The sequence below is a fragment of the Rhincodon typus genome, chromosome 4 (assembly GCF_021869965.1).
Source record: "Rhincodon typus isolate 14 chromosome 4, sRhiTyp1.1, whole genome shotgun sequence".
Taxonomy (NCBI): domain Eukaryota; kingdom Metazoa; phylum Chordata; class Chondrichthyes; order Orectolobiformes; family Rhincodontidae; genus Rhincodon; species Rhincodon typus.
Window position 1 is genome coordinate 80483715 of NC_063335.1, and position 24304 is coordinate 80508018.

General features: G+C 40.7%; 1 protein-coding gene across 6 annotated transcripts in view; it reads right to left on the reverse strand.

Moving 5' to 3' along the window:
• Positions 1–19499, reverse strand: part of LOC109914768 (copine-3-like) — a 44779-nt gene extending 25280 nt beyond the window's left edge. For 2 of the 6 annotated variants that reach the window (XM_048596013.1, XM_020514377.2), the window contains exons 1-4: positions 19401–19499; positions 11545–11681; positions 5457–5636; positions 3189–3263 (exon numbers count right to left, since the gene is read on the reverse strand). In XM_048596013.1, the coding sequence (XP_048451970.1) occupies positions 3189–3263; positions 5457–5636; positions 11545–11681; positions 19401–19419 (411 nt within the window). In that variant the 5' untranslated portion in view covers positions 19420–19499. Of the gene's footprint in view, positions 1–3188; positions 3264–5456; positions 5637–11544; positions 11682–19266; positions 19371–19400 lie in introns of those variants that run through there. The other 4 variants (XM_048596012.1, XM_048596009.1, XM_048596010.1 and 1 more) reach the window with 3 other exon arrangements.
• Between the last annotated feature and the right edge of the window lie 4805 nt (positions 19500–24304).

The following is a 24304-nucleotide window of genomic DNA, read 5'->3' on the forward strand; positions in this document are numbered from 1 at the left end:
CCCACACAGTCTCTGAAAGAGAAATTATCGGCTATTCCAGAGATGATACACCGTGGATCTGGAGGCAATCGGGAAGTGTAAGCGGAGGCAGCTAATTAATCACTTCAGGTCCTTGATTGCTGCCAAACTGAGAAAATCCCTCGTGGATCATCTTGCCCTACCCTTAGTTGGTGAGGTGGAAAATTGAGGCTAGAATCTTTTCAGGGCCAACTTGCCCAGAGATTTTCCCTTTTGTCACACCTCTTATCACCTTCGGGAAGGGGAAATTGTGGCCACAGACTCAGTAATGAAACTACTATCATTTATTGTTAAACCCATTCGGTTCAATAATGTCTTTTTTTAGGGAAGAAAATCTACCATACTTTCCAGTCTGGCCTACTTGTGACTCAAGCTCCACAGCAATGTCAGGGCGGCGGCTGTAATGCTGCAGTGCCCAGTAAGTGGGCTTGCGGCAGTGGGGCATCGGCTGTGGCAGTGTCAGTGCCCAGGGCGGTGACTCCTGGCTGGAGTAGGCTTGGAGCCTGGACTCTTGACAGTGTCTGCAACAGTGTCAGTGCTCACAGCAGGTACTCCAGGCTTCAGTAGGCCCAGAGCCCAGGCTCTTGGCAGTGGCAGCAAGTAACTGGCTGCGGCAGAAGTGGAGCACAGACTCCTGGCTATGGTAGGCCTGGAGCAGAGACAGTCAGTGCCTGGAGCGGTGACACATGGTGGGTGGTGGTGTGGCAGCGGCATGCACAGCCAGGGACCCCTTGGGCATCTGCATTAGTATCGTCGTTGCTGTACCTAGATTCCTTTCCGAATCCCTGGAGCTGTGTTTGGGACCCCGACTGATGTACTTTCTTTTCATTCTTCTTGTAACTCAAAATGGCAACAGATTGTGGTGTTAAAACACTTTTCACTGTATCTCTCTAGATATACGTGACAATAAAGTCATTCATTTAACTGCCCTCTGAAATAGCCTATTAAGCCGATCAATTCAAGGATGATAAGGTATGGACAACAAACCTCTGACATGGGTAAGAGAACCTATTGTGCCATCATCTAATATAGTCTAGATGTGCACAGGTAGCTCCTGCCCTCTATTTTGGGCATTAGGTACCCAAAAAATGCTGCTGCATGACCGTGTTTCTAAGCCACATTGAGCTTTTCCCATTCTTCAGTTTGGAGCTCCTTTCCTTGTTGTTCAGATACAAATCACTCAACTTCGGGTAAGTTACAGAAAAGGATTCTAACTAATAAAGAAACCAGATAAGGGGGAGGTGATGGCCTAGTGGTATTGTCACTAGACTATTAATCCAGAAACTCAGCTAATGTTCTGGGGACTTGGGTTCAAATACCGCTGTAGCAGGTGGAAGAATTTGAATTCAATTTTTTAAAAATCTGGAATTAGGTATCTACTGATGACCATGAGACCATTGTCGATTGTTTGTTGGAAAAAACCCATCTGGTTCACAATGTCAGGGAAGGAAATCTGCCATCCTCACCTAGTCTGGCCTACGTGTGACTCTAGACTCACAGCAATGTGGTTGACTCTTAATTGCCTTCTGGGAAATTATGGATGGGCAATAAATGCTGCCTAGCCAGCAATGTCCTCATCCTGTGAATGATTTAAAAGAAAATTTGCTTTTTATGAGTCAGACAAGTATATTTAAATGTCTAACCAATTATCCCAGATGGCAAGCTATTCACCAATCTTTAGGTTCAAAGGCAACTAAAATTAAATATGCCAGTAATGAAGAGGCATTTCCTTACCACTGGCTCCATCTCCTTCCCTAACCACCAACTCCAGCTGAATAAGAATGTGCAAAACCATGAACAAAAACAAAGTTGCTGGAAAAGCTCAGCAGGTCTGGCAGCATCCGTGAAGGAGAAAACAGAGTTAACGTTTCGGGTCCAGTGGCCCTTCCTCAGAACCGATGGTGACTGGGAAAACGTCAGTTTATATGCAGAAAATAGGGAGGTGGGCGGGGGAGGGAGTAAACGATAGGATAGAACCCAAAGAGAGAGAGAGAGACAGTTGGACAGACAAAGGAGTTGCTAACGATAAGGCTGGGAGGGTGAACAGTTGTTAAATGGGGACTGTTAGTGACTAACAACAGGGGGTGTGTAGTGGCAGGCTATGTGGTAACAAGGCCTGGTGTGTGGGGTGGGGGGGCTGGGACATGGGAGAGTTTAGGCCCTAAAATTATTGAACTCAATATGGAGTTCGGAGGGCTGTAGGGTTCCCAAGTGGAATATGAGATGTTGTTCCTCCAGCTTGCGTTGGGCTTCACTGGAACACTGCAGCAAGCCAGAGACAGAGATGTTAGTCAGGGATTAGGGTGGTGCATTGAAGTGGCAGGCAACAGGTAGTTCAGGGTCTTTTCTGCGAGCAGAACGTAGATGTTCTGTGAAGCGGTCGCCAAGTCTACATTTCGTTTCCCCTATAGAGGAAACCACATTGTGAGCAGCGAATGCAATAGACTAGATTCTGGGAAGTGCAGGTGAAGTGTTGCTTACCTGGAAGGTATGTTTGGGCCCTTGGATACTGGGGAGGGAGGAGGTAAACGTGCAGGTGTTGCACCTTCGCCGGTTACAGGGGAAGGTGCCGTAGGGGAGTGGGGAGGTGTTGGGGGTGAAGGAATAATGGACCAGGGAGGTCCATTCCTGGAGAAAATGGTCCCTGCGGAAGGCGGACAAGGGAGGGGAGAGGAATATGTGCAAAACCTTAATGTCTTGTTTAAATTAGCTGAGCTTCAAAAATACATCTTCTTCCTTACCCATCCTAATTGTTCAATTCCCCTGGCTGGCAACCATTCATTATTCTAGCATGCGTAAGGCCATTTGTACATTACAAGGACTGTATACTTCAAGCTATTCAGAGCAGGAAAATTGTTCAGAACTCAACCCCAAACAAAATAAGCCCCTACCCTGGGACAAGAGGAACACTTCCGGCAACACCATCTGGGACGCTAACGCCTAAACTCAGGCACGTGAGGTTATCTGGGCAAGGTATGAGAACTCCAGCACAAGATACTACTTTCAGCGGACAGAAGAATAAAAGAAAAAAAGTGTTGAAGATAATTTCTAGGATTCACTTGTTACTTTTCCTAAAGTTGTTGGCATAATAGTAAAACTACATTGGCAAATGCAGCTACAATTGCACATCAAACAACTAAATAAGAAAAAAAAAAAATTCAACTCTGTACCGTGATAGTTCCTTTTCCTGCTGGTCTTCTATTTCGCAGCACAAGAGGTCTGGTCAGTTTTTTGCTGGATACAATCTGTCAAAATTACTTAATTATAGGGCTCAGTTTCAAACAGAAACAACTGCCAGAGGCACAAATAAAGAAATCAATGAGCAGAAATGCTAATGTTTCTTCACACTTAAATCTGAACATACTGTGCATTATACAACTGCATAGTCTAAAGAGTAGAATACTACTTCAACTCTGATTTCATTTATTCATGTGTTGCATTGTTGAGATCAAGGCAGAACATACAAAAATAAATAAGACAAATAAACAAACAAGAAAAAAACAAAGACTGCGTAATGAAATTGTGTACGTCAACTTCAAAATCCAATGGACAAGTGGGAAATCATTGTAGGAATTTAAAAATTGTCAGCTGTCTTTAGACAGCAGACTGTTACTGCATGATGCATCGTTCATCAAAAGTTTCATAATGAAACTAAGTAAAATAACAGAACATGATTTTCTTATTAATATCAAAAAACTTTCATCTTCATGCTCCAAGCCTATTTTGCCACTACATATTGTTATGTCCTTATATATACACTGAAAGATGCCTCTCTGAATTTCTTGTGCTGTAACTTGGTTATTATTCTGCTGGAAGTACTGATGTTCCACAAAGAACAGGAAGTGATAGTTCCAGTATGACAAGATTAAATAGGCAATTTCCATTACAAATGTAGATGTAGGAATTCATAAGGGAAATATTTAAAGCTCAAATTTTAAAACTTTAACTGAAGTGCACTGGACCATTTTGAACCAGTTGTCCCCACGCTCTAACACTACTTCATCTGAAGATTACACTTGGTTTTCACTCCACTGTGCAATGCATAAGCAAATTGCTTTGCCAAAGAGAGTTTTGGTAGCTGTAAGACTGACACTGCAATATGCACTGTACAAAATAATTTCATGCCAGCAGCAACATTACTCTCAAAAAAATTACTGTAATTTCATACGACTGCACATAAGCAGAATAAACTGGAATTTCAGAAATTCCTGTCAGTGATTCCATGCTTTTCCAAGGGTGCACAGTTGAGGTACCCACTGAGAATAGAAACAGGGCTTTAAAAAAGGCTATGCCATGTTTGGTGAGATGTAACTGGGTTTGTAAAAGCATTCAAGTGTCATTAACTAATGCTAAATACTCTTGCTAGCCTGAAATACATTGCACAAATTTTAAACAATGTCAAATTTCTTCCTTAAGAAAATACATTCCATTCAATATATGCACAAATTTTAGTCATATTTAAATAATATTTTAGCTTCTGTGGTAGTTCATAATCATTTATCTCCTTATCTTAAATTTTAAAATTAAAAGTGAAGACATTCAGTGCATTTAATTTCCTAGTTTCTAAGAACTCATGATAATGGGTTGCTTACCCTGCTTGCTGACAACACTGCCCCTATACAACTATAAACTTGGCACCAGGTTGAAATTGCTACTGGTAAAGCAAAGGTCTGTAGATGTTGGCCTGTTCGCCGAGCTGGGAGATTTGATAGCAGATATCAAACTTCCCAGCTTGGCGAACACACCAACATCTACAACCAGCACCCGAGCTACAAATCTTCACTCAAACCCCAAGAGGAAAGGTCTGCACCACAGATCACCAGATCATTGTGGAGCAGCTTCCTTGGAGAATGCTTACTACTGATCTCAAACAAAAGAAGAGTGAAGTAGTTTTTCCCCTATTCATTCTCTCAAACCCCTTCAGAATGTTAAAAGCCTCAACTGAATATTCTCTCAAAATCTGGGCCAAAATTGTGCATATTTCATTAATTTAAAAGGGTAGTTCAAGCACTGGGGGAAGCCGTGGTAATGTAACATACCAGGCTAATGTTCTAGAGACATGGGTTTGATTCCCACCACGATGTATGGTGAAATTTGAACTCAGGAATATGGAATAAAAAAGCGAGCCTAATACAATCATTGCTAACTGGAAAAACCTATCTAGTTCACTAAAGCCTCTTAGAGAAGTAGATCTTACAAGGCTTGGCTTACATTTGAATCCAGACTCTCAGCAATACAGCTAACTTTTAACTGACCTCTGAGCAATTAAAAATGGGCAATAAATGCTGGTCGAGCCAGCAATGCCCACATCCAATAAACAAAAACAATATGCTGAATGTAACAGAAATAACCTAAGGTTTATATATTGTAATTCAGTGTCATAAAAAGAAGTCCCCAAAGTATGGCAACAAAATCTTAAAGGTTTTATTTGTATTTACCTGTCCCAGAGTACATTCAAGCTCTCCCAAGAAGTCATCGTCACTCAAATCAATCGTTCTATTATCTATATCGTAAACTCCAAACTTCAGTTTCTGGACCTGCTCAAAGCAGTAATCTATCAGGAACTTCTTTGCAAACTTTGGACAGAGACAGTTGTTAACTCTCTCTGTGCGATCAATCTAGAAAAAGTAGAATTCCCAAATTAAAACCATTGGAGTGAAATGAATCAACAACCACAGTTCCATTGCCAATAGTACATTTTAAACCTAAATTGCAATGTTATCCTGCTACAAGGCAGAAAATACCCAGCTCTTTTTACATTGTTTTAAATTTATTCAAGAACCAATGAATGATTTCAAACTGAATTATTTTCATAAAGTAACAAATTAGGCTACTAAAAAAAGTAAACCACAATCATCTTATACCAGATACCAAAGTCTGGTGGACAATTTACTCTGATCTGAAATGCAATGGAACCAAGGATGACAATAGTGCTTAATGCTGAAATGGAGAAGGGCAAGAAACATTGATGAGAGCTGCTTGTAAGCCACCAGTGAAGAAGGAGGTTATGCATCAAATTTCACAGCACCATTCCTATGAACATGAATGTGAGAATTCCTGCAGGCTTTTATGATCATATTCCATTTGATATCAAAGACTGGACTTGTGCGAGAACAGTAGTGATGGTGGGAGATTAAAAAAAAAAACTGGCAACAGAGAGCCCCTTCAACCTGCTTTTTACCTATCGGAGCTGAAGCGTGACATCAGAGGGAAGCAGATAGGATTTTCTTCCATTTGTCTTTTTATTGGCCAAGTGGTTTAATTTAGGAGATATTATTACAGCTGAAGAGCACAGTTAAGAAATTAACCTTTTAAATACTTAACATTCAAATTAGTTAACTAACTAGAATAGAGATGGTTATATGTGGGAGCTGGTAGATGCCAGCATGAAACATGGTGACCACATCAACAGCAAGAGTTGGCTGCTTGAGGAACTTTGCCTCAAAGTTGATGTGATGGAGTCCAAGCTGTTGACACTGGGATGCATCAGGAAAGGGAAGAGGTACCTGGACACACTGTTTCAAGAGACAGTCACACAGGCCCTTTTAGTAATTGCATCAAATTTGGTCCATGGTCATGGTCAGAGGGTGTGACTGCCATTGAAGCAGGTATTAGGATCCAAAATTTAGGAGGAGCCTCAGCCAGTGCACTTTTCAAACAGGCATGAGGTTCTTTCTCCTGCTGTATATGAAGACACAGACTGCAGAGATGAAAAAACTGACCATTGTATAAAGTGCCATTCAAGTAGGGGATGAAAAGAGAAATGTGACAGTTATAGGGGTTAGCATAGCTCGGGGAACACATACTGTTTTCTGCAGCGAGTCCTAAAAGCTGTATTGCCCAGCTGGTACCATAGTTACAAAACAGTTCTCTGGAGAAGAACAACCTAGTTTTCATGGTCCATGTACATATCAATGAAATAGGTACATCTAGATAAGAGGTTCTGCTGATGGATTCTGAACAGCTGGAGGCTAAATAAAAAGCAGATCTGCAAAGGTAATAATCTCAAGATTACTACCTGAACTATGTACAAATAAATAAGATCAGACAGGTAAATTTATGGCTTAATGACTCGTGTTAAAGAGACAGGTTCTGAGTCATGGGACACTGACACCAGTTATTAAGAAAAGGGAGAGCTGGTCTGTGGGGATGAACTTTATTTGAACCCATGCTAGGGATGTGGAAAACTGGTTGAAATAATTAATGGGAGATGTGTTCAATTGAAAAGAAGTTTAAAAGCCAAAAAGAAAGAAGACTGCTGAGGTGCAGAGTAGCAAAAAGGTGGATGATAATATCAGGAAGGAGCAGAAAACTTAAAACAGAAGAGTGCAGCATAAATTACAGCCAGAGTAAATAAATTACATTAAAATGTCTAAGCAACAGACTCTTTAGCTGAATGCACACAATATTTGTAACAAGATAGATGAGTTGACAGCATAAATAGAAATAAATGAATATGACGTGACAGCTATTCAGAGACATGGGCGCAAGATGAAGAAGGCTGGAAACTTACTATTGAGGATATTCGACGTTCTGGAAAAATAAACAAAAAGAAGGACAGGAGGTGGACAGCGTTGTTAATAAAGAAGGTTAGCTGTGCAGTGCTGGGTAGCGATGCAGGTGCTTTAGATACTGATGTGACATCAGTTTAGGTGGAAAAAAGGAACAGCAAGGAAAAGAAATCGCAGGTGGCAGTCATCTACATGCACCCAAACATTTACATCGGTGTAGGACAAAGTATAAATCAGGAAACAACAGTGGTGTTTAAGAAGGGTACAACAATTTTCATGGGTGATTTCAATCTGCAAATCGACTAGATATGAAGATGGGTAACATGGATGATGAATTTATGGGGTGGCCCACTGATTTCTTTTAACTATTCATAGAAATTACAGGTCCAAGTGAGACCAGTATGCAGTTATTATTTGTTAGTGACATTTTGGTTGATGGGTTATCAGCATAAAAATTGTATCTTTCAAACTATCTGGGCGCTAAAGAAAATAGAAGGAAAGCAAAATAACAACTACTTATAGCTCAACGGCCTATGAAGATATTTTTACTTATGAATGTAGTGAATTTTGTGTTGGGTTTTAACATAGTCTGTTCATTGATCTATTTACTTTGGTATTTTTAATATTTGCCACTGGAATCTGCAGAATAGTTGTTACTGTATAAGCAAGATCTACAGTTTTTTTGGTATTAATAGGAACGTAAGACATATAAACAGATATAGGACATTCAGCCCATCAAGCCTGTTGCACCAGTTTGATCTTGGCCTATCATCTACTTCATTTCCACGCTTCCAGTTTTCCCAATATCTTTTGATGTCTTTAGCTTCCAGTAATCTACCGACTTCTGTCTTGAACATGCTCAATGATGCAGCTTCCACAGACCACAGTGGATGAACAGTGGCTGACATTTTAGTAGCTAGTTCATAATATCTCAGCAAAAATTTATTCCAGTCAGGAAAAAAAGGGCTCAACAAGAAGATGAACACCCCCAGGACCCCCGTGGTTAACAAAGGCAGTCAAAATGAGGGCAAAGTAGAAAGAGCTGGTGGCAGGGCAAGGACTGGTAATTTGTTTCTTTTAGGAACCAGCAGCTGATGATTAGGATGCTAACAAAAACATGGGAGAAAATTGATTGTGAACATAAATTGGCAATACATTTATATATAAACACAAACAGCTAGTGCATCTGCAGGTATACGAAAAGGGTAGCTAAAGTGATCATGGGACCCTTTGAGGACTTGACTGAATAATTCTCAACAGGCAAATGGCAGATTCTTTAAACCAATATTTTGCATCACACGTCACACTGAAGGATACTACAAACATCCCAAAGGTGACAGATAAGCAAGTTGTTAATGGGAGGAAAGATCTTGTAACAGTTTCTACCATGGGAGAGAAAGTATTTGACCATTTAATGGAACTGAAGACAGACAAATCACCAGGACCTGATGGTCTGCACCTAAAGTTTAAAGGAAATGAATGCAGAGACAGTGGAAAGCACTGGTCGAAATATTCCAGAACTCACTGGATTCTGGGAGGGATACTGCAATTTGGGAAACTACTAATGTGAAGCCCCTGTCAAAGAAGGAACAGAGACAGAAGGCAGGAAACTATAGACCAGTTAACCTAACATTTGTCTTTAGGAAAATGTTAGACTCCATCACTATGGAGGAAATAGCAAGACATTTAGAAAAGTTTAACAAACTCCAGCAGTGTCAACATAGTTTTGTGAAAAGGAAATCATTATTGACAAATTTACTGGAGTCATAGAATCATACAGCCACACAGCATAGAAACAGACCCTTTGGTCCAACCAGTTCACGCTGAACACAATCCCAAACTAAACTAGTCCCACTTGCCTGCTCCTGGCCCATATCCCTCCAAACCTTTACTATTCACTTATTTATCCAAATGTCTTTTAAACATTGTGATTGTACCTACATCCACCACTTCCTCAGGAAAGTCATTCCACACGCGAACCACCCTCTGTGTAAAATAACTGCTCCTCATATCTTTTCTCTCCTCTCACCTTAAAAATGTGCCCCTCATCTTGAAATCCCCCATCCTAGGGAAAAGGCAGCTACCATTAACCCTATCTATACCCCTCATTATTATATAAACTTGTGTAAGATCGCTTCATCCTCCTATGTTCCAGTGAAAAAGTCCCAGCCTATCCAGCCTTTCTTTGTAACTCACACCTTCCACACCCAGCAACATCCTCGTAAATCTCTTCTGAACCTTCTCCAGCTTAATATCCTTCCTATAACTGGGAGACCAGAACTCTGAGGAAATAACTAGAAGAGTTGTTAAAGGGGAACCAGTAGATATAGTGCATTTGGAATTCCAGAAAACATTCAGTAAGAACATAAAAAAAGGGAGCATCTGGCCCCTTGAGCCTGCTCTGCCATTCAATAAGAGCATGGCTGATCTTTTCGTGGGCTCAACTCACTTCCCTGCCCACTCCTAGTAACCCTTAATTCCTTTATTATTCCAAAATCTATCGTTGCCTTAAAAACATTCAACAAGGTGGCCTCAACTGCTTCACAGTACAGGGAATTCCATAGATTCACAACCCTTTGGGTCAAGGAATTATTCCTTCACTCAGTCCTAAATCTGCTCTCCCCCTTATTTTGAGGTTATGTCCCCTAGTTCTAATTTCACCTACCAGTGTTAACAATCTCCCCACTTCTATCTTATCTATTCCCTTCATAATTTTGTATTTTTCTATAAGATGCTCCCTCATTCTTCTATATTCCAATGAGTATAGTCCCAGTCTACTCAATCTCTCCGCATAAGCCAATCCTCTCAACTCTGAAATCCACCTCGTCAATCTCTACAACCCCTCCGGTGTCAGCACATTCTCAAGTAAGGAGGCCAAAACTATACACAGTACTCTAAATGTGGCCTTACCAGCACCCCATACAGCTGCAGCATAACTTCCCTATTTTTAAACTCCATCCTTCTTCCATAATATTCCATTTGCCTTCTCAATTACCTGCTGCACCTTCAAACTAACATTTTCTGATTCGTGCACAAGGACACCCAGGTCCCTCTGCACAGCAGCATACTGCAGTTTTTTACCATATAAAAACATGGTGATACCATACGTATCACTAGTTGATACATAAAAGGTTATTGCATAATATATTTGCCCACAGTATGGAGGTAATATAGCGGCATAGATTGAGGCTTGGTGAACACACAGGAGACAGAGAGAGACAGAGACAGAGAGAGAGGATTAATGGGTTTTTTCCCTCAGGTGGAAAGGTGTAACTAGTTGAGTACCACGAAGATGTGTCAAGTGCTTCAATTACTTACATTTTTCTCAATGACTCAAAGGAAAGGCAGAGTGTAGTGTATCCACATTTGCTGATGATACAAAAATGGGTGAGAGGGTATGTTGTGATGAGGACATAAAGAATCTGCAACAGGATAAAGGTAGGCTGAGTGAGCGGGTAAAAAGTTGGTAGAAGGCATTTAATGTCAGAAAGTGAGATGTCATGCACTTTAGTCAGAAGAGTAAAAAGGCAGATTATTTTTTAAATGGAGAAAGACTCCAAAAGAATACTGTGCAAAGGAATCTGGATGACCTTGTGCATGAAACAAAAATATTAGCATACAAATGAGCAAGTAACGAAGGAAGGAAATATTTTTTGGTCTTTATTGCTTGGAGGTTGGAGCTTAAGAATAGGAAAGTCTTGTTACAACTGCACAGGTTGCTGGTGAGGTTACACCTCCCTGTACTTTGTAGTTTTGATCCTCGTATCTAAGAAAAGACATATTGGCATTGGAGGCGGTTCATTAGGCTGATTATTGGGATGAAGGGGTTGAGTTACCAAGAATGTTCGACAAGGAAAGAAAGGAAGGAGGATGTAATAGTGAAAGACAAGTTGGTAAAATAATATGAGAAAGCATTCATCATCAGCTGAATAGAAGGAAAAATAAAGCATCACTGTTATAAACTTGTTCTCTCATGATGCAAGATTAAACAACTTATCTGATGAAAATTACTTACTTCAACCCACTGATTTCCACCAACATTCATTAGCAGTGCACACAGTGGATCTGATTTAGAAGTGACATCTCTATCCAGCAAGTTCTCACAGCAGACGCTTAGTTCAACCTTAGTCACACAATCTGCCATCTGCTGCCCTGCAAAATAAACAGAGCAAAATTACACATAGACAATGCAGCCCGAGTGAACCACTACATTTTCCCCTTTCTTTCTTTGCAGGTTTAATTCCCAAAACCAAATTTCTGAGCATTTTGTTTAAACAATATGGCTAAGAATCATTTACCCAGGATGCTCAATTTTCAAACCAGCACATGACAAAAAGTCATCAGTCTCAAACTCTAACAGCTGGTCTTATCACACATTCTTCTAGACTGCTGAATATTTCCAACATTCTTCCTTTCTAATACATGAAAGTACTTCATTGTTAAGTTCAGGGCTTTCTACATTATGATTTACACAGTATTATGAAAAACAGCATATGAGCCAACTATTTGAACATGGATAGCAAGGAAGTCAACGCTTTTGCAAGGCTCCAGGCGGCAAAACTAAATGAGAACATTCTGTATTAGCAATTCACTCATCTTGTATTTTGTTTATTTTTTTCATGGAAAATGGGCATCGCTGGTACGATCACCATTTCTTGTCCACACCTAAAAGTCCTTGACCTGCTAGACCATTTCAGAGGGCAGTTAGGAGTCAACCAGCAGATGGGGGTCTGCAAGTATAGCTAGATCATAACAGGAGACAATAGTAGATTTCTTTTCCAAACGGTCATCAGTGAACGAGATAGAATTTTATAATAATCGACGTTACATTCATGGCACCATCACAGAGTATTTATACTCTGGATTTATTAACTGAATTTAAATTCAACCAGCCACTGTAGTGGAACTGAACCGATGTCCTCATAGTATTAGCCTGGACCTCTGGATTACCAGTCCAGTGATACCATCAGTATGCCATCATTTTTCCTTTAATCTGGAGTTAAATCAGAAGCAATGAAAACTGGGGTAATAAAGATGAAACTAAATGCAATTTTAAAGCACTGCTCCACTTTTATGATTAAGGAACAATTACCATTTCTCCCTATTTACAGGAATACATTTTGTTGCAATCTACATGGGAGAAACCATAAACTAAAATAGCCAAATTTACCAACAACCCAAAAATGAGGAAATTACCAGCATGATTTTACACTTTGTAACTTTATTTTCGTACAAACTGGAAACAATATAAGTTTAAAATGAACAGACAAATGATAGTTCAAAATAAAAAGGTTCATTCACTTCAAATAACTAATGCAACAAAGATATGTTTTACACAATCACAACTACCTAAATCGCTCCCCACAGACATGTGGAAATACAAAGCCACATAGTTTAAAGGTATATTGTTCTTCATATGAAGAATGGGTCAGGAGTCCAAAAGCAGCTTTCATCTTAGAGTTTTACAAGTAAAAGTATCATCAGAAAAGCACACTTCTATGAACTCTGTCTCCAAAATGGTCACAATGTTCTAATGGTGTAGATAGAGAGTTTCTTTCCATCCAACCAACTACTGAACACCGAATTCATAATTTGGCCACTTTTGGTAAACACCCATCTCTCTCATCTCCAATTATTTACAAAGCTTTCCAGGTTTTAGACCTTGTCAGGCAGCTGGAGCATTGCTTCCTGTTTTCATTTGACTTCTTCCGCATACGGATCTACATCTTTTCCTTACAGGAATTCTGAACAAACCTCTTTCTGTCTTTGAAGAAAAATCAGAGTTAACGTTTCGGGTCCGGTGACCCTCCCTCAGAACCTGTACCTCTTTGTGTTAGGAAATCTCTAAGGACTGAAATAAGGGGTACTTTGATTGTGAGCAGGGATGGATTTGAGAGCTAGGGGTCTGACTAGGAGAACCTGCATGTAAACTATTAATCTAGCAGAGATAGTAGGAACTGCCGATGCTGGAGAATCTGAGATAACAAGGTGTAGAACTGGACGAACACAGCAGGCCAAGCAGCAAAGCTGACATTTCGCGTCTAGACCCTCCTTCAGAACACCCTTCTTTCTGAAGAAGTGTCTAGACCCAAAACGTCAGCTTTCCTGCTCCTCTTATGCTGCTTGGCCTGCTGTGTTCATCCAGTTCTACACCTTATTATCTCTGTTAATCTAGCAGCCCTTCTGCCTCTGAGCTCTCTGTGACTGCCAGAAGGAGCCGAATACATCACCACACCACCCCCGCCCCCCCGCCCCCCCCGACACCCAACACCCCCTCTCTCCCCTTCCTGGTATTTTCAATCTACCTACTCAGGTGTGTTACAATAAACTAACTAATACTATCACTGCACCCACAAGTGCTCCCTCTCTATTCTCCACCCTCCCTCCTCCACAATACACAGTAATTAGCTCCTTCTCCCTCATACACAATAGGCAGGCAGAAGCACTGTAATAATACAAACTGATAAATTAGTTTCTGGTATTGGCCTCAAAACTTTGTCACAGTAGTTAAATAATATTATTTAGCTCTTGCACCTTAGAAGGACTATGCATTTTTAAAACCACTATTGCTTAGCTAAGTTTGCTCTAAGTGATTTCTGTCCCTCACATAAAAGCAATGCAGTATTTTAATTTGATAGCATAATTAGTCATCCCTATTAGTGCAACTTTGCAAAAACATAATTTCATATTTTATACACAACAGAAAGCAAACATTTCAAAATTTGGAAGGCAGGTGTACCACAAGTACGAAATCCTGTGGTTTTTAGAATAAAATTATTTAATGTGTAGAAGATCTGTAGTTATATATTCATTAATTTGTTATGGGACAACACGGAGAAATTACTATAACATTTTAAAAAATATAAATATATCGTAAACCTTGACAAGCTTCAGGCCATTCCAGAGGTCAATTCATTTATTTTTAAGAAACCTTGTTTAGTTTTTCATGATAGGATGGCATTACTGACAGTGCCAGCGTCCTGTTCTAGTGACCCCTGGAATCCCACTCAATTTGCACGTTGTGTAAAATTTTGTGTGCAGAAAGGCACAGTGTAGACCGGTACAAAGTTTTTCTTGAATCCTTAAAATCTTCAGAGAAAAATCAGCAAATTTCCAGAAATTATCTTCAGATGCTCACAAGCAAGTTATTCCATGCTGTATGGGCATGCCAGTTCACTCTGTGTGAAGGTTGCTCCTGTCATCCTCTTAAATTTATATTACCAGATGGCTCGGTCTGGCGTTGCAAAGAAAAACCATACTGCCTAACCAGAAAAATTGCTTGTAGTTGACAAGATATAATTTACTGCATTTTAGCAAATAGTTACAGGTTACATTGATGAAATACGTTGTTACAGAGACTGAGGAGGACCAGATGCTAGTTCTAACTTCTTCAAAATCCTTTCCTGTTCTGCCCACAAGTCTGTACAGACATCATGACTGTTGGTGGTGCTTTTGGCACCCCTCAGTATTATTCCTTTCAGATGCACAAACAGCATCTCCCCCAAGCTATATTTTAATATTATTGGTAATATAATACAATAATACGATAATACGATAAATACCAGAGGGGGAGGGGGAGTTAATTGTGGTGACATAGTGGGCTCCTTCTGGCTGCGGCAGACAGTTCAGAGACAGAAGTACAGCTAGATTAACAGTTTACCTGCAGTTTCTCCCAGTCCATATAAAATTACGTTTAACTCTGCTTCATTTCACTTCATGTAGTTCGACCACATTTGGAATACTGCGTACAGTTCTGGTCGCCACATTACCAAAAGGATGTGGATGCTTTGGAGAGGGTGCAGAGGAGGTTCACCAGGATGTTGCCTGGTATGGAGGGCACTAGCTATGAAGACAGGTTGAGTAGACTAGGGTTAGTTACATTAGAAAGACGGAGGTTGAGGGGAGACCTGATTGAGGTCTACAAAATCATGAGCAGTATAGACAGGGTGGATAGCAAGAAGCTTTTTCCCCCAGAGTGAGGGACTCAATTACTAGGGGTCACGATTTCAAGGTAACAGAAGAAAAGTTTAAGGGAGATATGCGTGGAAAGTTCTTTACGCAGAGGGTCGTGGGTGCCTGGAACGCGTTGCCAGCGGAGGTGGTAGAGGCGGGCACGATAGAGTCATTTAAGATGTATCTAGACAGATACACAAACGGGCAGGGAGCAGAGAGATACAGATCCTCGGAAAATAGGCGACAGGTTTAGATAGAGGATCTGGATCGGCGCAGGCTTGGAGGGCCGAAGGGCCTGTTCCTGTGCTGTAATTTTCTTTGTTCTTTGTCCTTTGTTCTATTTCCTGCAACTCTGATTTTATAAATTCAGTTGATCTGGAGCTTTCCCTAGTCTCCTGGAACACATCCTCTTTTGTCTTGCAAAACTAGTACTTTTCCAGGTTGAAAGCTGTTGTCTTTCATTTTCTTCTTACCAGACTGAGGTTGATAGATTCCTTTAAACTGAGGACATTTAATCTCCTGAACTTTTCTTCCTGGAGGACCTCTTCCCTGCTGAAACAGCAATTCCTCCCTTGCAGTGTCTTGAATCATTGGACAATAGCTGGCCATTCTCAGTGGTGACTTCCACGGAGTTGTGCACACAACATCTTCATTCCATGTCAGCAGTTCTTTATTTTCAATATGCCTGCAGATACGCCAGTGGTACAAGACAGATGGGATATGTTCCAGGAGAATAGTGAAAGGTCCAGATCACCTGAATTTATAAAGTCAGAAACTTGCAGAAAAGAGAGTAGTGAGAAATTTAATTTTGTATACACATTTGTGTATAGAAATGATACAGAGTATAGCTTAGGGGAGATGTTGTATGTGGGTCTGATAGAAGTAAAACTGAGGAGTGCCATAAGCACCACCTACCATCATGATGTCCATGCAGACTGTGGGCAGAACACGATTTATGTTTAAGCATACAAACATTTTGCTTGAATATGTTGATTAGTTTAGATTCTTTCATTTACCCTCAGTAATTGCATTACTGGTGAAACCATCATGCTTACTTCCTCAGATGGGTGTGATACTCATTGGCAATCATTTTGCTCACTTACAAATAAAAAGCACACAAGGCCTTGTTCCAGTACTAACTGAAAAAGCTGATTTTGCTTTGTGGGGAAAATAGATTTCATCTAGTTACTGATTTACTTTGGTCACTGACTAAGTGGGTAAGAAAGCAGATGAAAGAGAAGCCAACTACACAGCAGATACAAGTCGCTTGGTACCTTGTCATATGCCTTGCATTTACTGTTGTTATTGTTCACAGTTCCTGTAATCCTATTAAATCATTTAATTTTTTTTCCCATTCAGAACATTAAAGCTACCTCGTGTGCAGTTAATCTAATAATTTGTATTAAAATATAAGCAAAATACATAAAGAACAAAAACCTCGACCACCTTTCTTCCTATAACTACTTGTTATGCTGACATGGAAGTGCCTCTAGCCAGGCATTTGCTAGTGATGAGGAAGATAATATTTCACATAATAGGGATGGAAACAGAAGACATGCCTTCCCCACCATGCTGAATAACATCTTGTAAGAACAATTAATTAAATTATTAGCACATCAGCAATTGTCAATTTTCTAAAAATATTGGTAACTTGTATTTGGAACAGCTTTCAAAACATATTGCAATCCTTGCATTAGCTATCAGTATCAGATGCAATAGAAATCAATCCTGGATATTGCCAATGCACTTAATATACAAAAAAAAACAACAGATTTAACTAGTCCAAAGACACTGGTAAGTTTGTAACTGTCTTTACTGTGAAAAGTGGAAGCAAATAGTGACAGAAAGGTTAAAAACAGCCAGAGTTTTTTGTGATTAAAAAGAAGGTACACAAGAGGTTGCGGAGTATATAGTATACTGATAATAGCTGGGTCCCAAGTACCAATTCTTGCATTATCCCGCTAGTCACCGCCATTTGTCACCTCCCACCCAGAAAAAGACCCATTTATTCACACTCTGTTTCATGTCTGCAACCAACTGTCAAGCCTTGCCAATAGACCACCTCCAATCCATGTGCTTTAATTATGCGCACTGTGGAGTCAAATGTGTCAAAACAGGTTAAGAAATTTGAGAAAAGACAGTTTATCTCTAATGCAGCGTTAGGCATCTTAAAACTGTACAAATTACACAGCCAAATGTTCATGAAAACATAGGAATAGACTTTTAGAAAATGTACAAAATGCAAATAACAGTCTTTAGTACAGGTTGTACTGATTCCTATTGGAGTCCAGAGTTAGTGGGGGGAGAAAGTGTTCCTGGACAATTATATGGTTGGAAAATGATGCAAATTTTAATCATAGCAATTATAAAACATTCCAACACCACATGCTGCAACATTTCCATTAAAAATTAGGCAGGGGAGGCATCACCAGATGTAACTCAGGTGCGAGCATAAGAAACCTTATAAACTCCATAAATCTGTGTTCTTTTATTACTGGATCAATATCTTGAAACTCCCTAACAAATAATTATGGGATTATCAGTGCCATAGACCTGCAACAGCTTAAGGAGCAGATACACAATCACCTCCTCAAGGAAACTGGAGAACATCATCAGCAATAAATTTGACCTTACCAGTGTTCCGACAAGTCACAAACAAGTATTGATTAAAAAGGGCCAAGGACAGGAAGCTTTATTGAAACAATGACAGAACATACTATATGGAAAGACTGGGGACAGAACAGAAAAGCAGTTAACATGGTTCAATGCTGACAATGTTGAGTTGCAGCCGTTTTAAATAAATAGAGATAGGAAATGCAGGGCAAGGCGGGGCAGAGCCAAGTAGATAGTCTGCGATAGGTAGAAGGCAGAAACGATTAAAGGGCAAGGCAAAAAAGTGGAGTTGGCAATTGGGCAAGTGAAGAATCAGGAGTTGGAAATAGGACGAGGTGTAAGTGGGGAAAAAGCAGGCCAACCATCCGAACCCCCAGCATATTTCTGCAGATCTGAGGGGTGGGGCAGTCCTCGAGTCCGTTTTCAGTGCTTTCCCCTAAAATAAAGTAGAAAGTTGGGATATCCGTAGTGTTCAGTTCCTCAAAACTCGTTAGATGAAGGGGCAGTCGGAAATAACTCCATAGAGCCTGGTATCCTGTCACCAAGTCACCCTTTATTTACACATGGAGAGTTCTTGACACTGAGGCAGCTCCCTTGGAGCCAGCTCTCAGAGTGACCAGGATGTCTGACACTCCTGTTCTCGTCTGTCAGCCAGGGCTCCCTGATTGGGCCTGTTAATCTGGTCCAATCAGGGAACTCATTCTATGAGGTCCACCCAGCTAACCTCACTGGAAGCACCGCACAGTCCGTGCAGGAAGACCTGGGTAACATTCAGGGTTAGGGCATGACACATTTCACACCTTGGCAGGCAAAGACCATCTCCGAAAAAGAGCCCACACATTCTCCTGACATTTACCTTCATTACCATCATCAGCATGGGGGAGGGAGAGGTCAACATTGATCAGAAACTTAAGATCAGTGCACAAACGCAACTCAAATCAATAATGTCAGTCTCCCAACGAGAGCCTTCAGTTGAAAATAAAACACTGGAACTGCACTGCAGAGGCTCAATACAAAGCAACGGGAAGAAGAAATGAAAGCAGAGATTTCGCACGAACATGACAACACAAACATACAGAGAGAACTTGGGACGACGCCCTATAACGTGAGACGGGTTAATTCTTGTCTCCGGGAACAAATCGCACATTAATAAACAGACGTGAACAACTACCCGAGAAGGAGCCACATTTCTTCACCCTCGCACTGAAATGAGCTTTAGCAGGACTCCGAGAAAGGAAAGCGGAACATAAGGAGATAGCAAGAAGCGCCTGAGCGCGTTTAGGAGATAATAAAGTTTTTTAATACCACTGACAGTCGCGCTCATCTCTTACTGCAGCTCGCGCACTAAACCAGCTCCAGCCGACACGGGGTTCGATCACACTGCGCATGCCTGAGTGCTAGGCGGCGCTACAGGAGACGTCAGCCATGTTGACAGTGTTATAGTGCAGCGCACTGGGTGTGGCTGTGGTGGCAAGGCATTTCAATGGGGCATGCAAACCAAAGGTTTCAGTCAGCCCAGAGTCACGAAGAGGCGTCCGAATGGATTAAACAGATTTTCATTGAACAAATAGACGGAATCCCTAAGTTGCACAACAAATGAATCAAAACAGAGACATGCAATTAGACTGAGATAGTAGGAACTACAGATGCTGGAGAATCTGAGAATAACAAGGTGTAGAGCTGGATGAACACAGCAGGTCAAGCAGCATCAGAGGAGCAGGAAGGCTGACGTTTCAGGCCTAGACCCTTCTTCAGAAGATGCTGCTTGACCTGCTGTGTTCATCCAGCTCTACTCTTTGTTATCTCATGCAATTAGACTGTTCTGATGTGTTACATGGGCATTAAACAGAGGAGTAAAGTGTTTATTTTCTGACACATTGGGGGGGTTACTACACATGAACGCATAATTTAAATTAATTCAGTTAATTCTGCTGAAGTGGCTGGGAAAGAAGGAAGAAATGAATTACATTATTTTATCGAAAAAATATGCTCCTGACAATGTATTATAAAGTAACATAAATGTTATGATGTGTGGAACGAAGGAGAATATAGCCACATCAACAAAAAACAATCAAGGGCGGAAATTAAAAATAACAGGTAAATAAGTGGCTAGATATGCTAAATTGGAAAGGCTGTAAAAGCAGACACAGGATGGCAATGCCTATAAATCCTGCTCTTACCTATTGTAATACAACAGTATGACAACCTCAGGCTAAAATGTGAAGGGTCTAGGCCCGAAACGTCGACTCTCCTGCTCCTCTGATGCCTGGCCTGCTGTGTTCTACCAGCTCCACGCTGTATTGATTCAAACTAAATTCACATTTGTGTGATTTGTGCTCAGCCAGCATTGCATTGTTGTTGGTCAAAATTAACCTGCACTTCTAAAGGAGAGATGCATTTTGGCTAGAACACAGCCTCATAGCACAGAGACATAGATCAAGAAAAAAAATGTATTTCCAGAGAGAAAGAAGACCCTCTAGCCACATTGTCAAAGGGGGAGCAGAGACCCCTGGAGGATGTTACAGGTAGTGCTGAGAGATGTTCAATGACCTCACCTGACTGATTAAGTTAGAAAATACATTTTGATGCTATATATGTGTGGTATTCAATAATTAGGTGTTTGATTACATACATTTATTGGTTGTTCTCTGTGCTGTTAGTTAATTATAGGTCTAGTTACACAGAAACTAAACTGAAGAGCTAACAGCTGGAATTATGTGTGTAGATATTTTAAAAGCACTAGTAAATAAAATTCCTGTTCAGACATAAAACCCAGGGTTTCAACTCTTAGACGCATAGAACGCAACAAATCCTACCACTGTACCAGTAGCCTCTGCCATAAATTAGCGCACCTCATTCACTCCACTACCATCAATCTAACCTTCCACCAAATATTCCCATGCTTCACTATGTTTTCACCTATCGAACAGTGATGCAAGACTGACTGCACAATTCTCAGGTGACACACAGAGCCAACTATTCAATCACGACAGCCACATCAGCCAAACAGATTGCATAGCACTCATTGATATAATTCTCCCTTTATCGTATAGCAAGGTGGTGCACAGCTTACACAGTAGGAGCCAACTAATCGGAAAGAAAAGAACACACAAGCATGTCTAAGCCCATAGTGCTAGGACACAGCTAGATAACACTGACCTGAAACATTAACTCTGTTTCTCTCAGATAATGCTTTACCTACTGTGTAATTCCAGAATTTTGTTCTTTGTCAATTTTCCAGGATCCATTATTTTACTTTTGCACTAAATAGATGATGTTCTAATATGACACATCAGTTTGTAAGCTGTAGTTTAGAATGCAGCTGGAGTTGTTGGTTGGATTACCGGGCTGACTGGTTTGTGTGCAAATGTTTTGTCTCTCTTCTAAGTGACATCATCAGTGCTGTGTAGTCTCCGTTGAAATGCTGTTGTTCTGTCCTGCTCTGAATTTATATGGTTTGGTCTGTTAATCTTGTTTCCAGTTTTGTACCGTGGTGGTATGTAGATGGGGTCTATTTCAACATGTTTGTTAATTGTATTGGTGAGTGAAAACTAGGCCTTCAGGAATTCTTGTGCTTGTCCTAGTCTCACTTGTCCTAGTACTGTAACTTTGTCCCAGTCAAATTGAGTGTATCAAAACGAGGGAGAATGGGTTGTGCTGTTTGGTGCGAGTTGGTGTTCATGGATCCTGGTGGTGAGTTTCCTGCCCATCTGTCCTATGTACTGTTTCTCACAGTTGCTGCATGGTATTTTATATATCACACTTGTCCTGCTCATTGTGGGTATGGGGTCTTTCGTCTTTGAGAGTAACTGGCCAAGTATGGCTGTTGGTTTGTGTGCTATCCTTATTCCAAGAGGTCATAGGAGTCTTGTACTCAGTTCTGATATGTTTCTAACATGGGTAGGGTGGTAAATTCAGAACGGGACAGAACAACAGTGCTTCAACGGAGGGTACACAGCACTAACAATGTCACCTAGAAGGGAGATGAAACGTTTGCATGAAAACCAGTCAGCTCCGCGAACCAACCAACTGCTCCAACCACAACCCGAACTACAGATCTTCGTTAAAAGGTTTAGAATTTAACTTTTCCTTTCTTGTTATTTTAGCAGGTCATGGGAAAGATAGTGTGTACTGAAAGTAAGTACTTATTCAAGCAGTATATGCAGGCTTCTTGCTCTTAATTTACTGGAACACATGGAGCCTGCTGGCTTTCACAGAGCATCAAGAAGCAGGATGGTTTTTGGAATGGAGTGAGAAGATTTCAGCTGCTACATTGGAAGTTTAGCTAGTAAGAGATCCAGAGGAGGCAAAATGCTTTGTAGCCAAAAGAAAACAACAATCCCCCATCAATCTTAGTCTGTCTCTCCTGCAACAGAAGATCAAGCGGAGCAGATGAACAGGAAAGTACCACCACAGGCAAGTTCCCCTCCAAGCCTCTTATCATCTTGACTTGGAACTATAATAACCATTCCTTCACTATTGCTGGGTCAAAATCCTGGGATTCCCTTCCCAATTGTACAGTGGGTGTCACTACATTCTAAGGACTGCAGCAATTCAAAGGTGACAGTTCACAATCAATGTCTCCAGAGCAACTAGGTATGGGCAATAAATGCTGGCCTACCCAGCAATGCCTAAATATCAATAACTAAAAGAGAATTACTGGTTCTGCTTTGGCTGGCCTTATATCCACATCTAATTTCTCAAAGACCAAGGGGAACCCCTAGCAAGGACCCAGTGACCAAGGCCTCAGTTCTCCTGGTGACTCTTAAAACTCAACTCCTAATAAAAGTTTGAACAGTACAATATTCACTATTTCCATGTGATGCAGAATAAGAATACTGATTTAGGGGCGGCACGGTGGCTCAGTGGTTAGCTCACAGCGCCAGGGACCCGGGTTTGATTCCAGACTCGGGCGACTGTCTGTGTGGAGTTTGCATATTCTCTACGTGGGTTTCCTCCGGGTGCTCCGGTTTCCTCCCGCAGTCCAAAGATGTGCAGGCTAGGTGGATTGGCCATGCTAAATTGCCCATAGTGCCCAGGCATGTTTAGGTTAGGTGGGTTAGACAAGGGAAACGACGGGGTAGGAGAATGGGTCTGGGTGGGATTTTCTTTGGAGGGGCGGTGTGGACTTGTTGGGCCAAATGGCCTGTTTCCACACTGTAGGGATTCTATGATTCTATGGGATTCTGTAATAAATGTTGATGAAACCTTGACAAATTGTCTCAAAGGGTTTCAAAAGTCCTGTTCAGCAAATGAACAAAAAACTCCAAGTCCTGCTGTAACTCCTCTGCAAGTTTTTTGTTTAAACACTGATCAAGAGGCCTTTAGGTCAAGTATAAAAAAAGCCTCATTAATGAGTTTCACTTGGTATTGTTCTGTTAGGAGAGATGATGGAAGTCATGGTTTCAACTCTATAGAAACATTCCCTGGCGTATGATCACCTCTCTAGCAATAATAGTCTCTGTCACATTTGCTGCACAGGAAGACCGAGTTGAGAAGGGCAGGTTTCATTAGCTGGTTTTTCTCTAGCCCATCTTATCCAGCTGAGTTTTTTTTTGTTTCTGCTCACCTCGTCCAATGCCCTTTCAAACAGTCAACCTTCAGAGATCACAGTCATCAGTTACTACCTGTCAGTTGGCCCTGTCAATGCCCACCATCTTCATCTCATTTTCATAATGAGCACCATCAAACAATTAGAATAACAAATCAGTCTGGGTTATCAAGGTGGCATCTTGTAAAGAAGACAAGTAAAATCAGCATTTCAGTTCTGAACCTCACCTTTGGTCACCTCTCTGACTCCTTCGGATGTTCAAGAGTATCAGGAAAAGAAAATCACCCCCCAGTATGTGGAGAATATGAATAAACAATTGAGTATTTCCAGTCTTTCCAATTTATTACAATTGGATTCAGGATTTATTTCCCAACATTCCCTCTCTTACCCAACACCCCCAATAAAAATGCATTAATTAATATTAAAATAGGTTTGTGGAATTTTGTTATCTGACAGTATAGAGCGCACACTTTATAATCCTGATATTGAGAATGTAGCCCAGAACATCAGTTAATTGTTTGCAATACAAGATGCAAGTAAAAACATCAGCAACAATGAAATAGTTGGATTCTTTTCCCAGCAATATTAATAGATGATTCAAGTATAGAACTTGTAGCTAAACAAATTAATCTCTAAAACAAACAGGATAGGAAAGTGA